Below are 17,483 nucleotides of genomic sequence, written 5' to 3' on the forward strand. Positions count from 1 at the left end.
CAGTATTTATATAGTCATACCTCTGTAAACACTGTGTAGGGGTTTTTTAGAACTGTGATTTAATTGTATGGCGAAAATGAGAAGTAACAAGTGATTAATTCTTTTAAAGAATTTTAATTTTGATCAATAATTTAATCTCAAGTTATTCCTTACTAAGTCTAATTTACTTCTCAGGAAGCAAAGGAATGACAATAAATAAATTTATTTACTGGTTTTCTTCAAATAGATTTTTTATAAGCTTAAAGTAGTTTTACAAAAATCTCCCCCAATTCTTCCAAACAGATCTGGCCACTTAAAATTTATCTTACAATACTTAAAAAGAAATTGTGAATATAAATATTGGTTCAAATCTGATCAGTGACATTATCTTGGTGGCCCTTTGAGGAGCAAAACCAGCAGCAGCAACAACTACCACCAAAGAAACCAAAACTGAACAAACCAAACAATAACAAAAACAAAAAAAAAACATGGCTAAAATATTATAATTAATAAGCATTATTGCTGGGGCAACTAGTAGCATTAGTAAAGATGAAAGCTAAACTTTATTGGGCATACTACGCATAACACACTGTCCTAAGTGCTTATATGTATTTTTAAAAATCACATCCCCACAGGAACTCTATGAGTTATGTATGGTCTATCACTAATTCCCCTTACACAGATGGTGAAAGTGGAGAGGTTAGTAACTTGCCCAAAGACACAGAGTTATATGCGAACAGAATCAGGACTTAACTCCAAGCCGAATGTCCTCTTACTCTTAGATAAATTCTATCTCCCACCCCCACCCCGTTTAACCAACTAGGTACATTATAGGCTTCTGGACTGACTGAAGTGGATGCTGCTGTTCTATTCTTTTTTTTTTTTTTAATGTTTATTTATTTTTGAGAGAGACAGATACAGAATGCAAGTGGGTTGGGGCGGAGAGAGAGGGAGGCACAGAATTTGAAGCAGCCACCAGGCTCTGAGCTGCCAGCACAGAGCCTGACGCGGGGTTCAAACTCACAAGCTGTGAGATCATGACCTGAGCCGAAGTCAGACGCTCAACCAACTGAGCCACCCAGTTATTTACCTAGTTCAAAAGGTTCTCAAGAAGTAGACTGATTTGAAGTTCCCTTATTAAACAGGGGCAGGGAGAGGGAGGAAGCTTCTGAGAAATGCTCAGGTGGAGGCTGTATCATCATCTGTAGGGGAGTGAATTTTCCAAAGCACCCCTGCATTTCTCCCCACACCCATGCTGAGAATTACTGCTTCAGTGAATTGTTTAAAGGGGATATGCCACTCTAAGACATTAAGGACCACAGCCTGACAAGCTTAGAGTTCGAACCATAAGGAAATCACCAGAAAGTCCCCATTTCTTTTCCAAAAACGGAACCTCTAGGATATAGTCTCAGGCCAATTAATAGGCAAAATCTGTTTCTTTGAGTCATTACAAACTAACATGAAATACAACAACACTTTCTTTAGGCACTTTCTTTAGATGGAAGTGAAAATAAAGGGCCTGATACATGCATACAATATATACACACATGTAACATCAAGAAGTATCCCATTTTTTACTCAACATTTCACTTAATGTAACATTCTTCTACATCTGTTCAACTCCTTGTATTTTACTTAACACTGTGATCTACATGAGAAATGCCTAAACTCCAGTGACAAAGCAACTCTTGTAAACTCCTTATCAATCTTGTAATCTACTTTAAAAATAACTGCTTGTCAACGGTGCCTTCTGGACCTTATCTCACAAATTCTATTGTTAACACCATCCATTCCATTTTTAAGTCATCATCCAACATATCATGCGTGGAGTGTTTGCCTTGTTCTCTTACTTAAAAACAGTAAGCACCAACTCTTTTACTGTATAAATATTTAAACATTCATTCAAGTGCCTGTATAATATTTCAGTAAACCATACCAGCTAACTTAAAACCAGCTTTTTAAAAATCATTGGTTAATTAGAGATTAAGAACTACATGGAATGTACACTGTTTGTTGTATAATTAATAAACTGCCAAAGTGCATGCTTACATCTTGAATGCTATAGATAAGTTAGTATAACCTGAATAAGAAAAGTCTTATATGCCTGCAATTTATATAGATAACCTATATCAAACTTTGGGTTGACTTTGTCAGAAATGAATGCAAATTTTGTAAATATATTCCACTTTTATGAAAAATACAGTATTGCTTTAAGGATGTAATTTGGCCTTGAACATCAAGAGACAGTAGTTCTATGAGTATTCAGCTGTCTTATTTTAAAACTGTATATGTAATCCAATTTTAAGCCAATCTGCAAGAGAATCCCAAAAGAATGTACAGTATAAAGACAAACTATGAAAGATTTTGAGCCTTTAATGTGGATGTTTCTGAGAGAAAATGACTACCGATTTAAAAATTTACTAAAAATGTTGGCAATGTAGAGATACACTTTTACCTGTGTAGGAGGAATTCAGATCCATTATCACTGCTCTTGTGCGCATGTGTGTATACTGTATTAGGGGGGAAACTGACAAATGATCTCAAGATGGAAGCGACTGCCTGAGAACATAATCGAAAGCAAAGCACGTGAATACTGTTCAAACTAGGACTCTGCTAAGACTTTAAATTTTTTCTTATGATTCCAATTAAAAACAACAAAAAAGAATGTAATAGTTTTACTCAGAAATGCTAGGTCGGTTCCAAAGAATTAAGGATTATTTGAAAACAAAAAAACAAAAAAACAACAACCAAAAACCTGATGTGATTTTTAATTTGTCCACAATACTTTGGGAGTACTCCCCTCGAAAGGTGGAACCTAATTCCCCTCACCCTGACTGTGGACAGGACTCAGTAACATATACCTAAATCGATGGGATGGCTTTGGAGCAGTACAGCGAGTAGAAGCTGGAAGCACTTTGAAGAGACTATTAGAACCAGCCCACAGAGCCATGAAAGGCTGTTAGAAGACTGATCATTAAGGAGGAAGGGAAGATAAATGTCTGGAAGCTTGAAGAAAAGATATTCTTATTACACTGTGGCAGAAAATTTAGGACACTGTCATCTACAGTAACCAGGAGGTAAAAAATGTACCTGTTAAACTGGGTATATCATCTAGCTAAGGAGATTTCTAGGCAGAGTGTTAAGGTGATGCCTGGTTTCTTTTTACTGCTTATAACAAAATGCACAAGGAGAGAGAAAAGCTTAAGAAAGAGTAACTAAAAAAGGAATCAGGACTCGTTGGTTTAGTAAGTCCCTAGCCTCAACAGACAGGAAACAATGCTACAATTATGAAAAAGCTTCCAAGAAAACATCAAATCCAAGGTACCTTCAGAAAAAATTGTCTAAAAATCAAGCTGCACTGGTGACCTTAAAATCCTTTACTAAGACTTCAGAAAGAGCTAAATACGTAATAGGGCTTTTATGAAGCTTAAAGGCATTGTCCTGTAGCATCCTTAGGAGAGAACATGGTAAAGAAGCAATTATTTCAACAAAATGTAGGGGTGTCACCTGGTCTAATGGAGTGAACCACAATAGGATTTATAGGGTGCCCACACAATTGTTTTTTGGCAGAAACACCACCAGCATGGTCTCACTAGGACAAAGCACAAAATGAAAAGAGGATTCTGGAGTCTCAAACTTCTACAGGCAGGAAGGGGCTGAGAAAATAATTTAGTTCAAAACATAGGCTGTCTTCCTATGAAAAAGGAAGAAAGACACAGAGAACAGAAGCAAGAACTCAGAGGGCACAGCAAAGAGTCATTGAGAAACAGGGCTGGAATAGAACTGAAATACTCAAATAGAACTTCTAACACTTTCTTGGCTGGATTCCAAAATTGCCATGGACTGCTAATTATTGTGCCTCCTGTCCTCACTCTTTGAAAACAACCGTCTATAGTGATAGTCTTATGCCTGACCCAGCACTGTATTTTGGGTATGTGGGGGGCAGATAACTAACCTTTAGTTTGCCAGTCTTCAAACTGAGATAAGCTAGACTGAAGGATTCTCATCTCTTTCCAAATGTGATCTAGAAGACAAAATACTGAACTGGGAGCTGATAATGTAAAGGGATAATACTCAGAGTGAAGAAGAGACAGTTAAGAAGTAGTAAGTATATTCCATATGGGCAAAGAATGTAAATAATTCGTAGCCAAAGGACACTTTGTATTAGTTTTAAAACATGCCCATAAATTCCCTGAAATTCTCCCTGAAAAGGTAGGGTCTACTTCTCTGCTTAAGTGTGGGGAAGACTAAGTGACTTGTTTTTATTTTTTAATTGAGGTGAACTTCAAGTAACATAAAAATATTTTAAAGTGTACAATCAGTGACATTTAGTGCATTCACAAGGTTGTTCAACCATTATCTTGATCAGGTATCAAAATATTTTCATCACCCCCCCCACCCCAAAAAAACACTTCACTCATCAAGCAATCATTCCCCATCTCCCCTACTTCCCTGCCCCCTCCCCCACCCCCTGGCCAGTCTCTGGCAAGCACTAATCTGATTTTTGTCTCTAAAGATTTACCTGTTTCAGATCGTTCATATGATACAACATGACTTTTTATGTGTGGCTTCTTTCACTTGGTATAAGGTTTCCATGCTGTAGCATGTATCCCTATTTTATTTCTTTTTATGGCTAAATAATACTCCATTGTGTGTATATACCACAATTAACCTACTTTTGTCTACTGTGAATGGTATTGGGGACATTCATGTACAAGTATTTATTTGAGTATCTGTTTTCAATTCTTCTGGATATATACTTAGAAGTGGAATTGCTAGATCATACGGTAATTCTATGTCTAATGTTTTAAGTAACTACCAAACTATTTTCCACAGCAGCTGTACCATTTCACATTTCCATCAGCAATGTATGAGGGTTCCAATTTCTCCATATCCTTATGAACAGTGGTTATTTTCCTGGCTTTTGTTTAATCACAGCACACCTAGTGAGTGTGAAGCAACATCTCATGGTGAATTTGACTTGCATTTCCCTAATGACTAATGTTGCTGAGCCTCATTTCATGTGCTTGTTGGCCATCTGTGTATTTTTGGAGAAATGCCTACTTAAATTCTTTCCTTAGTTTTCAATTAGGTCTTTTTGTTGTTGAGGTGCCATGGTTCTTTATATATTTTCAATGCTAGACCCTTACCAGATATATAATTTATAAATATTTTCTCCCATTCCATAGCATGTCTTTTCATATCTTGATGATATCCTTTGATATATAGAGTTTTAAATTTTGATAAATTTCAATTTTTCTATTTTTTTTCTTTATTACTCGTGATTTGGTTTTCTAAGAATCCACTGCCAAATCCAAAGTCAGGTAGATTACTTGTTTTCTCCTAAGCGTTTTAACATTTTAGCTCTTATATTTGGTTTGCTGATCCATCCAATTAGATCTTACATTAAAAGGCCTTTGTATATGATGAAAGGTAGGGGTCCAAGTTCACTTTTTTACATGGCTATCCAGTTGTCCCACTACCATTTGTTAAAGAGATGGTTCTTTTTCCACCAAAGAGTCTCCACACCTTTGTTGAAAATCAACTGGCCATGGACATATGGGTTTTTCTGGACTCTCAATTCTAATCCATTGGTCTATATGTCTATCCTTATGCCAGTATCACATTTGATTACTACAGCATTATGCTAAGTTTTGAAATTGGGAAGTGAGTACTCCAACTTTGTTCTTCTTTTTCAATACTGTTTTAGTTATTTGGGGTCCCTTTGATCCATCTGAATTTGAGGATAGGTTTTCGCATTTTGCAAAAAGGACCACTGATATCTTGATAGGGACTGGATTAATCTGTGAATCACTTTGGGAAATACTGTTATCTGAACAATAGTAAGTCCTCCAACCCATTTACACGGGATATCCTTCCATTGATTTAGGTACTCTTTAATTTCTTTCAGCAATGTTTTGTACTTTTCACTGTACAAGTCTTTTACCTCCTTGCTTAAATTTATTCTCAGGTGGGGCACCTGGGTGTCTCAGTCAGTTAAGGATCTGACTTTGGCTCAAATCATGATCTCGCAGTCTGTGAGTTCGAGCCCTACACTGGACTCTGTGCTGACAGCTCGGAGCCTGGAGCCTGCTTCAGATTCTGTGTCTCCCTCTCTTTCTGCCCCTCCCTCGCTCATGCTCTCTCTCTCTCTCTCTCTCTCTCTCTCTCTCTCTCAAAATAAACATTAAAATTTTTTTTAATATATTCTCAAATATTTCATTCTTTTGGATACTATGGTAAATAGGACTGTTTATTTAATTTCCTTTTTCCGTCACTTATTGCTGGTACATAAAAACATAACTGATTTTTGTATGTTGATTTTATACCCTCCAACTGTGCTGAACTTGTTTATTAGCTCTACTAAATTTAGCTGTTTTTTACAGACACCACCCAGAAAGCTGCTCTAGTTCAACAGAGCCAAAACAAAGGCAAGTCTCTGTGCTGGTCCCTCAGGGAACCACCAGACAGGTCAAAATGCAAAGCCACAATTTTTTGAGCATAAGCTTCTTATTGCTCTCCCCTACCATCTCTCTCCACTGCTGTTCCCACGGCTGCTGCTGAGCTACATATGGGGGCTGTGGGGGGGGGGGGGTGGTGGTGGTGGTGGTGCTGGGTGGCTCCGTTGGTTAAGTGTCGGACTTCGGCTCAGGTCGTGATCTCGCGGTCTGCAAGTTCGAGCCCCGTGTCGGGCTCTGTGCTGACACCTCAGAGTCTGGAGCCTGCTTCAGATCTGTGTCTCCCTCTCTCTCTGCCCAGCCCCCACTCACACTCTGTCTCTCAACAAAACTTAACATTAAAAAGAAAATTTTTTTAAGAAAAAGAAATAGAAAATGGGGGATGGCAGGCATGTAGACCAAAATGCCACAACACTATCTTACCAAAATTTAGCAGCCTCCTTCTTCAGTAAGCACTGTCCTGGTTGCTGTAAGTTTTTTTATTCGATTTCAGTGTTTTGAAAAAGTTGATTTGTCAGTTATTTTTCCAACTTAATGGCTGTTTCTGCGGAGGCACAGATTCTTAGAGCTCCCTACTCCACCATTTCTACGACCAGTAACTTCTCTTAACAAACACAATGTGGCAGAAGTGCCAGTATGTAACTCCCAAGAGTAGGTCATAAAAAGCATTGAGATTTCCTCCCTGTTCTTTCTCTTGGATCACTTCCTCTGAGAGAAGCCAGTTTCCATGCTATGAAGACTCTCAAGTAGCCCTAGAGAGAGTCCACACAGCGAGGGACTGAAGCAGCCCCAGGACAGCCACATGAGTGAGCTACCTTAGAACTCCAGTTCTTGTCAAGCCCTCAGTTGACTGCAGTTCTCACTAACACTTAGCCTGCAACCTCATGAGAAACCCTGAAAATCATCTAACTAAGCCACTTCTGAAATAACTGATCTACAGATACCATGAAATAATGAATGTGTATTGTGGTAGGCTGCTAAGTTTTGGGACACACGATATTTAAAGCTGAGCCTCAAAAGGTGAGAAGAACCAAGTGACTTGAGTTCTTGGGAAGAAGAATGTTTCAAGCAGAGGGAGGAAAGGTTTCTGGCACATTAAAAATAAAAAATTTGAAAGAAGATCAATGTGGCTGGAGCTCAGTGGAGAAGAAGAAAATGAAGAAAGAGATCACTCAAGTGGCAGAAAGTAACCTAAGTGACTAGCGTAAGGTCTTAAAACCAGTAAAAACTGGTAAGCCCTGGAGTAATCAATGTTTCCCTATCCATCAAAAGTGGAAACTGGTCTACAGTTAAGTACAGGAAGACAGAACAAAGCAAAACAATCACTTGTCCATTGACAGATAATTGGAGGCAGTCCACCAGCCCAGCACCCATAAGAAAACTGCACAAGGTGACAGAAAGGCAGATGGGTACCACCACAGAAGGGCAAAAAACAGACATTTTTGTGAATATAAACTTCTCAGAAATTTTACAACTTTGATAATCCAATGTTGCTTATTTTTGAAGTAATAAACATTTGATTAAAAAGTGAGCATAAAGTATTAGTGAATGAACATGGGAGCATACAAGTACAAGACCTAGTTTTATTCTTGGTTCCTCATTAGCTTTATGAACTTTGGTAAATCACTTCTCTCCTAACCCAATCTCCCTCATCTGCAAAATGGGATAATAACATATATAGTACATGACCAATCTTCCTTTTTTTAAAGATCAAATGAAATAATATATGACAAAAGTACTTTTAAAACTAAAAAAAAAAATCTAGAAAAAAATTAACATTTACAAATGTTAACTGGAGAAAAATCAGTAACTATATCTATTATCACAGAGGAACCCAGGGTGGGAGCTATAAAGCCCTTTGAAAGCAAGAACCAAGGTCTTTACCTCATTCCATATTACTTAACTTTAATAGAGTGGATACACAATCCCAAAGGAACAAAACACAAAACAAAACAAAACAAACAAACAAAAACTTGGGGCACTGGGTAGCTAAATCAGTTAAGTGTCTGACTCTTGATTTTGGCTCAGGTCATGATCTCATGGTTCTTGAGTTCAAGCCCCGCCTTGGGTTCTGCACAGTGTGGAGCCTGCTTGAGATTGTCCCTCTTCCTCTCTCTCTGTCCTTCCCCTACTCATGCTCGCTCTCTCTCTCTCTCTCTCTCTCAAAGTAAATAAATAAAAAAAACAAAAACCTTTAAAGAGATGTTATTTACAATTCTGAATGGCAAATTGATTAGTAAAAATCTTACATCTGGAATATAAGCTCAAAACATCTGTCTCACAAGGCAGTCCACAGTCACTGCCAAATGAATAACTGATGTAGTTGCAAATCTAAAAAATATGATCGTAAATCAGCTCTGCAAAGATGCATATTTGTCCTTGTCCTCAGCTACCACATGATACAAGTTTTAATAACTGGTGAAACGGGTAAAAGAATTTCAAAAGAAATCCCAATTGGATAACCAGTCTCTGAAACTAAAACTAAATGTAATTAGCAAAATAATACTATTTGTAGACGATTAAAACTGTAAGATTAAAAAAGTCTATGGGAAAATACAGATATTATCAATGACATTTCAATCAGTAAAAAAATAAAATGATATTTATGCTTTCAGATTTTACAATTATCTGAGTACCATGAGGTATTCATCTCTGGATCTTAAACCAGAAAAAAATTTATAATTTGAAATAAGAAAAACATCATTAGTGAAGAACATAAGCATTAAACATTATAAAATGTGAGACATAATTATTTTGGTATTAAGATGCACTGATGCATGAATATAAAGTAAATGGGATAAACGGGTAGGTTCTTATATGGCCTCCCGCTTTCTCTAGCAACCCATCTTCTACTGTGGTACCCTTTATTTACAGCATAATTGATAGCTAGTTGAAAGAAAGTTCTAGAAGATATGACACAAAATTGACCAAATATGACACTGAGTGTCATCTAGATACTAGATACTATACTCTAATTCTTAAGACATCAGGAAAGGATAGCAAACATTTGATGCAAACAAAATACATTTTGAAATTTAATAAACAAACACATCTCCTTGCATAATAAAATAAGTGCTATTGACATATTTAAAGAAAAAAAACCCCAAATTTATAGAAAAATGACTTGGAAGGAAAAAAATCAACTTTTTGAGGGTAATTACAAACCGAATTTTCTTCTTCCTCTTCCAGTTCTCGCTGTTGCTCTTCATGTCTTTTAGCTTTGATCTCCATAGCTTCTGTGATCAGGTCTCTTAAAATTGATACAGGTTTTGCATTCTTGATAAAAGGGTGCTGGAAAAGTAAAATTCAACGGTATAAATTCCAAACATTTCTCTGAATTATATCTAAAATATGTTAAAACAACACATAAATGCTAATCAGGATCACAGGCTTCAATTGTTCTTTCAACTAAAATTAAATGTATATATTAAGAAAAGAGAATATTCCAGCTGCTTTAGAAACAAAGATTTTGTTTTTGGGTTTACTTGCTTTTGGAAAACCATTAAGGCACACACAAAACATGCAATCCTGTTAATAAAACTACATTACATTACCCTTAAAAATATAATTGTCCAGGGGCTCCTGCGTGGCTCAGTTGGTTAAGCATCTGACTTTGGCTCGGGTCATGATCTCACGGTTCAGAAGTTTGAGTCGTGAGTGTGGCTCTGTGCTGACAGCTCAGAGCCTGCAGCCTGTTTCAGACTCCTCTCTCTCTGCCTCTCCCCACTCATGCTCTTTCTCTCTCTCTCTCTCTCAAAAATAAATAAACATTAAAAAAAATTTAAAAATATAACTGTCCAGGGGTGCCTGGGTGGCTCAGTCGGTTAAGCAACAGACTTCGGCTCAGGTCATGATCTCACAGTTCGTGGTTTCGAGCCCCGCGTCGGGCTCTGTGCTGACAGCTCAGAGCCTGGAGCCTGCTTCCGATTCTGTGTCTTCCTCTCTCTCTGCTCCTCCCCCTGCTTGCAGCCTGCCTCCCTCTCTCTCTCAAAAATAAACATTAAAAAAAAATTTAAAAAAATATGTATGTATAATTGTCCAAAGGAAGTGTAGATTAGATAGTGAAAAAGATAAAGAATTTTTTAACAGGTTGGTGATGATCAGTTACTAGAGGGGAAGTGGGTGGGGGGCAATGGCTTAACAGGTGATGGGGATTAAGGAGTGCACTTGTAATGAGCTCTGGGTGTTATACAAAAATGCTGAATCACTATATTTTACATCTGAAACGAATTATTATGCTGTATGTTAACTAACTGTAATTTAAACAAAAACTTAAAAATTTTTTTAATTAATTAAAAATTCTCATAAAAAATAAGAGATTGGTGATTATATTACATATGAAAATAAAATTATTTTGGTAATACATACAAATTTTAATTAATCTTCATAAACTGACAGCCACAATCAGTGGCCCAAAGGAGGCAACTATTCTGTTACTTCTTTTACATATTTTTTACTTTATTATGTTTTGAATAATATAATCATCTCCAATGGAGAAACAATAATAAAGGAAATATTTTTCAGAAAATAAATACTGTCTCACTTCTATGCTATGTATAAAACACCTTTTAACTTCTTTTTTTATAGCATCTTGATCTAGTGAAAATATCTGAGTTTGCTATATTTCTGGTAAATAGAAGGGAAACCACCAGGATAGACCTGGGTTTTCAATGACTTTTTTATTGGGGAAAGGGAGAAGGAGTGTGAGAGAAAGTAGGGGACAGGTTACAAATACAATTTGAGATAAATAACCTTATTTTGAGGCAGCAATACAGTTTCAAAATGTTAATTTTCATATTACATATCCATAGATAGTTATTTTAATAAAGATCAACAGAACATAAAAATATTCTTAAAGACAAAAAAATAGTGCTAAAGAAGAAATTATACACATTTAGAATAGAATTAAAAAAAAAATAAAATGGTGAACATATCATTTGGGAAAACTACATGGAAGAATTTTGCCAGATTACAGAAATACTAGAATTGATGGCAAAGAACCAATAAATTCTTCTATAACAGTTACAAACTAATCGCCAGATAAATTAAGAGCTAGTAACATAACTGCAGTGCAGATTCCCAGTCATCCACTAAAACAGAGTTGGGATTGGATGTATGGCAACCCAGCTAGATCCTACATTTCTCAGTCTCCCCCTTTCAGTTGGTTGTGACTGTGTGACTAAGCTCTCATGAATGGGTTGTGAGTACAAGTGGTGTGTTCCACTCTCAGATCTGATCCTTATGCACTCTTCCGTGAGTTCATCTCTTTCTACGAAGCTGGAAAACAGACAAATACAGTGTCTCAGAGGATGGTGGAGCTGTGAGCAGGAAGGAACCCCAGTTCGACTCTAAAAATTTTGAGAACACTTGTGGAAAGGTCTCAAAAAGTAATAATTGAAGATATGTTCTTTGCTCTTAAGCAACTTATCATCTAGAATAAGAAATAAAAGATACATATAGAAAATTACAATGTGACATACAAGTTACATTCATGATGGTTTGATGCAGACTATATGATTTATGATTAAGAAATGTAAGAGCAGAAGAAAAGGTAATGTGACAATCTCAGATACCTCACACAGAAGAAACAGACCATTTTAGGGAGGAGGACAAGTATGAACAATATGAACAAACACACAAAGATAAGAGATGTATGCCAGAACACAGTAGGAAGATCCACCTAGCCAAAACAGAAACACTATTTAGAGAAATGGGGTTCCGGGAATTTAGATCCAGAAAACAGTGGAACAAGAAGGATAAATGCTAAAAATGAGATGCCTGGATTCTGAGAGCCACTTCAATTACATAAGCAAGAAAATAATGTAAGGAAAAGAATGTCTTTGACAGCATAATCTTGCAGTAGAGTTTAGACATGAAATAAAGTGGGAAGAGACTATAATAACACAAGTGTAAATTATTAAGAACATGGGTGAAAAAAATAGCTCACACAAGTGAGGGGAAATAGTGACTCTCACAGAAGAACTCTTAAAAAGGATTTAGTGACCAATATTAACAGAAGTGGAAGAAGACCAACAGTACAAAAAACTGAGAACTAGTAGAATTATTTTTCTTTATTTTTTTTTTAATGTTTATTTAGAGACAGAGAGCACACAAGTGGGGAGGGGCAGAGAGAGAGGGAGACATGGAATTCGAAGCGGGTTCCAGGCTCTGAGCTGTCAGCCCAGAGCCCAATGAACCCAGGAACCATGAGATCATGACCTGAGCCAAAGTCGGACACCCAACTGACTGAGCCACCCAGGCGCCCCAGAATTGTTCTTCTTTAAAAAGGCACAGATGGGACACCTAAGTGGCTCAGTCGGTTAAGCATTCGACTTCAGCCCAAGTCATGAACTCACAGTTTGTGAGTTCGAGCCCCGTGTCAGGCTCTGTGCTATAGCTCAGAGCCTGGAGCCTGCTTCAGATTCTGTGTCTCCCTCTCTCTGCCCCTATGCCACTCAGGCTCTGTTTCTGTCTCTCAAAAGAAAAAATAAATAAATAAAAATAAATGTTAAAAAAATTTTTTTAAAGGCACAGAAATTTCAAATTGTATTATACTTTATCTTCTCAGGGAAAATTATTAGCCAATCCTGCAAGCCACAGTTTTATCTTTAAAAAATACCAAAGTACATATATGATTCATCCAATCTACTTCAATTTTATTTTCATGAAGTTTATTCAGTATTATGTTACTATTAGTCTATAGGGCTCAACATTCTTAATCTCAAAATCTCAGCATATCTGATTTCACTTGCACTCATGTCTTCTCTACATAACTGCTACAGGTATAATTTTGACCAACAAAGAGGAACTGGCTAAAAAAGTTAAAAGCGTACTTGAGGAACAAGGCCATATTATTTGAGGATTCTTGACAGTCAGAAGAGAAATTTTATCAAACACTGGCTGATTTAAATTTACTTATTTATTCTGAGAGACAGAGCACAAGCAGGGAAGGGCAGAGAGGGAGGGAGGGAAGGAGAGAGAGAGAGAGAGAGAGAGAGAGAGAGAGAGAAAGAGAGAGAAAGAGAGAGAAAGAGAGAGAAAGAGAGAGGGAGAGAGAGGGAGAGAGACAGAATAGCAAGCAGACTCAACACTGTCAGTGCAGACCCCAATGTGGGGCTCGAACTCACAAACCATGAGATCATGACCTGAGCCAAAGTCAGACGCTCAGCCAACTAAGCCACATAGGTGCCCCTGGCTGATTTTTAAAGACTGTTTTTCAAGGCTTTTTTAAAGTAGCAGGTAGTGGGGTGCCTGGATGGCTCAGTCTGTTGAGCATCCAACTGTTGATTTTGGCTCAGGTCATGATCCTAGGGAAGTGGGTCAAGCTCCACATCAGGCTCCATGCTGAGTGTGGCCTGCTTAAGATTCTCTCTCTTTGTCCCACGGCCTCCTCCCCCTCTCTAAAAAATAAAATAAAAATAAAGTAGCAGATGGTAAAATTAAAAATGCAAAGCAACATAATAACTACAAACACCAGAGAAAACAAGTTGACAAAAGTAAAACATGACAACTGTGATTTAAATTTTATTAAGATACACCAATGTAAATAAATGGGTTGAATTTCCATTTATTAAATAGTATTGTAGTTAAGCACTAAAAGACACTTAGATTACAAGATAAATTCAACTACATACTTTCTAAATGAGATATATTTATAATAAGTCTAACTCATGTTTCTATAAGAGGCATACTAAGAAAAACTTGGGTTAACAGTGAAGAAATGGGCAGAAAACATGAATAGACACTTCTCTAAGGAAGACATCCGGATGGCCAACAGGCACATGAAAAGATGTTCAACGTCGCTCCTTATCAGGGAAATACAAATCAAAACCACACTCAGATACCACCTCACGCCAGTCCGAGTGGCCAAAATGAAGAAATCAGGAGACTATAGATGCTGGAGAGGATGTGGAGAAACAGGAACCCTCTTGCACTGTTGGTGGGAATGCAAATTGGTGCAGCCGCTCTGGAAAGCAGTGTGGAGGTTCCTCAGAAAATTAAAAATAGACCTACCCTATGACCCAGCAATAGCACTGCTAGGAATTTATCCAAGGGATACAGGAGTACTGATGCATAGGGGCACCTGTACCCCAATGTTTATAGCGGCACTCTCAACAATAGCCAAATTATGGAAAGAGCCTAAATGTCCATCAACTGATGAATGGATAAAGAAATTGTGGTTTATATACACAATGGAATACTACGTGGCAATGAGAAAAAATGAAATATGGCCTTTTGTAGCAACATGGATGGAACTGGAGAGTGTGATGCTAAGTGAAATAAGCCATACAGAGAAAGACAGATACCATATGGTTTCACTCTTATGTGGATCCTGAGAAACATAACAGAAACCCATGGGGGAGGGGAAGGAAAAAAAAAAAAAAAAAAAAAAAAGAGGTTAGAGTGGGAGAGAGCCAAAGCATTAGAGACTGTTAAAAACTGAGAACAAACTGAGGGTTGATGGGGGGTGGGAGGGAGGGCAGGGTGGGTGATGGGTATTGAGGAGGGCACCTTTTGGGATGAGCACTGGGTGTTGTATGGAAACCAATTTGACAGTAAATTTCATATATTAAAAAATAAAAAAAAATAAAAAAAATTAAAAAAAAAAAAAAAAAAAGAGAAAAACTTGGGTTAAAAGTCAAAGATAGGCAATGAAATAGTAGTCAAACACAAAAATCTATCAAGAATAAAATGGTCCAAATAAAATAGAAGTGAAGGCTCAAACAGTACATGATGAAACAGTCATTTAATGTTTATAAGGGACGTAATATAAAGAAACATAGTTATAAACTTAATACAACATTATGATTCAAAACAATTTTAGAGAATTAAGTTCTAAATAAATAAGACATAGGAAATAGTGGGGCTTTTTTGGTCACTGAGAAATAGGCAAAAAAAAATTTAAAAACTATCTGAATATTATAATCAGATTGAATCAACAGAAAAATTAGTAAAAAGAAGCTACATCTTTTTGTTAAATGCCTAGAGAAGCATGTGGTACTACTCTAAGAATAGGAAGAGCAATGAAACAAAATATAATGTCCCCAGAAATAGAATATAATACACAAAATAAACAGTCATACTATGAAGATAGCATTTTCAATCACTGAGGAAAAATAACTTTAAACTGGTGCTGAGATAATGCCTGTCTTTTGTGGGAAAATTTAAACTAGATCTTTATCACAGAAACACGAAAATAAATTCCAGATAGATCAAAGGAGGTGAAAGTTAAAAAAATAGAAACACAGAGAACAAGAGGGTAATATATGAGAATATTTATATGTTCAATCCAATGCTATAAAACAAAAGAAAAAGATGATTTGGATACATATAACTTAAAAATGCATAAATGACAAAAAATATGAATTAAAAAGTTTATTTGTAACATTTATATCAGACAAGAAGGTGATCACAAGAGTTTTTAAAAGAATCAGTAAGAAAAAGATAAGCACACCAAATTCTAAAAGGCTATTTCTAAATGCATCTAAAGGAAAATCAAAACTAAAAAAGGGTGAGGGGCACCCGGTTGGCTCATTTGGTTAAGCATCCGACTTTGGCTCAGGTCATGACTTCATGGCTCCTGAGTTCGAGTCCCACATCAGGCTCTGTGCTAATAGCTCAGAGCCTGGAGCTTGCTTTAGTTTTTGTGTCTCTGTCTCTCTGCCCCTCCCCTGCTCACACTCTGTCTGTCTCTCTCTCTCTCAAAAATAAATAAACATTAAAAAAAATGTTTTTTAACTAAAAAAGGGTGAGAATTCATAAAACACCTGAACTAATGTTGTAGTGACAGGAAATACCCCAAATCAACCTACCACATTCTTGACCATGTATCTTTAAAATAAGGCTGCCTGAAAATTACCTCTTTTAAAATCTGAGATAGTGCCTCTTAAATTTTGTTCATGTTCTGAATTACCAATTTCTGAACTGACAGAATTCAAATTAGTGATTTATTCAAAAAAACTTCATAGCAAACAAGAATTTAAAGTGAATTGAAGAAGAGACTTCTGCTTCTGGACAAAATGAATAGACATACTTTTCCCTGTAACTCTCCATTAAAGCACAATTAAAACCCTGGACAAAACATAGGAAGATTCTGAAAGATGGAGAGAAGGTGGCAAAATGGGTAGGGACTCTGGAATTTGGGGTAGAACACAGCTTTGAGTTCCATGGTTTTCTGTTTTACCTCACTTATCCCAGATCAGGTACTAGAGAAGCCAGCACAACTAAGAAATACCAATGGTCACAAGTGAAAAAAACAAAAACAAAAACCCTACAAAAGCCTACTCTCTCAAGCCAAGAGATCAGGAAAGGACAGCTAACAAGACAAAAGTTTTAGGTAACAACCAATCTAGTCCAGCCAAACACTACACAGAAAACACTGACCCCTCCCCCACCAGCAAAGGCTGAATGAGGAACCTAGACTTCCAACCTCTGGAGGCTGTCCAATCCTTCTACTGAGGTGGTATCAGAGAAGACCAAGTATCAGGCTAGGGCTTTCACTTCTATCAGGGTGTATAACAAATTGTCAGCCACCCTGCCGGTGTGAAGTGTCTGCGGAGACTGTGTTGCAGGCTGGACTTATACCCCGACCAGGCAATAATGAAACAAACAAACAAACAAAACCACCCCCTCCTTGCTGGAGTGGAATCAGACAGAGGCCCACTGGAGAGTCAGAACTTGCATCACCAGCAAGCTATAATGAGGCCCTGCAGTTCTAGGAGAGGCCACTAGATGCGCCCCAGCCCTCACCCCTGTTCAGTAAGTAATAAGGGACCCCAGCACACACATGTCAAAGAAGACCAAGTGGGGGTATCAGACTTCTACTGCTACCTGGCAGAAATGAGATGGGGCCCCTTTCCCTCACTGAAGCAGCATCAGAGGACACCTGTTAGAAAATTTAAATAAGATCTACACTCTCACCATAATACCCAAAATGTCCCAGTTCCAAATGAAAAACACTCACCATACCAACAAGCAGGAAAATCTCAACTAAAATGGGAAAAGACAGTCAACAGACAGCAACATCAAGATGACATGGCTGTTAGA

At 37.2% G+C, this 17,483-nt stretch overlaps 1 protein-coding gene across 1 annotated transcript in view; it reads right to left on the reverse strand.

Annotated features, from left to right (window-relative positions):
- Positions 1–17,483, reverse strand: part of STK3 (serine/threonine kinase 3) — a 282,817-nt gene that overhangs the window by 115,969 nt on the left and 149,365 nt on the right. The window contains exon 8 of the mRNA XM_042923147.1: positions 9,603–9,728. Within this exon, the coding sequence (XP_042779081.1) occupies positions 9,603–9,728 (126 nt within the window). The remainder of the gene's footprint in view (positions 1–9,602; positions 9,729–17,483) is intronic.

This window comes from Panthera leo, chromosome F2, assembly GCF_018350215.1.
Source record: "Panthera leo isolate Ple1 chromosome F2, P.leo_Ple1_pat1.1, whole genome shotgun sequence".
NCBI lineage: Eukaryota > Metazoa > Chordata > Mammalia > Carnivora > Felidae > Panthera > Panthera leo.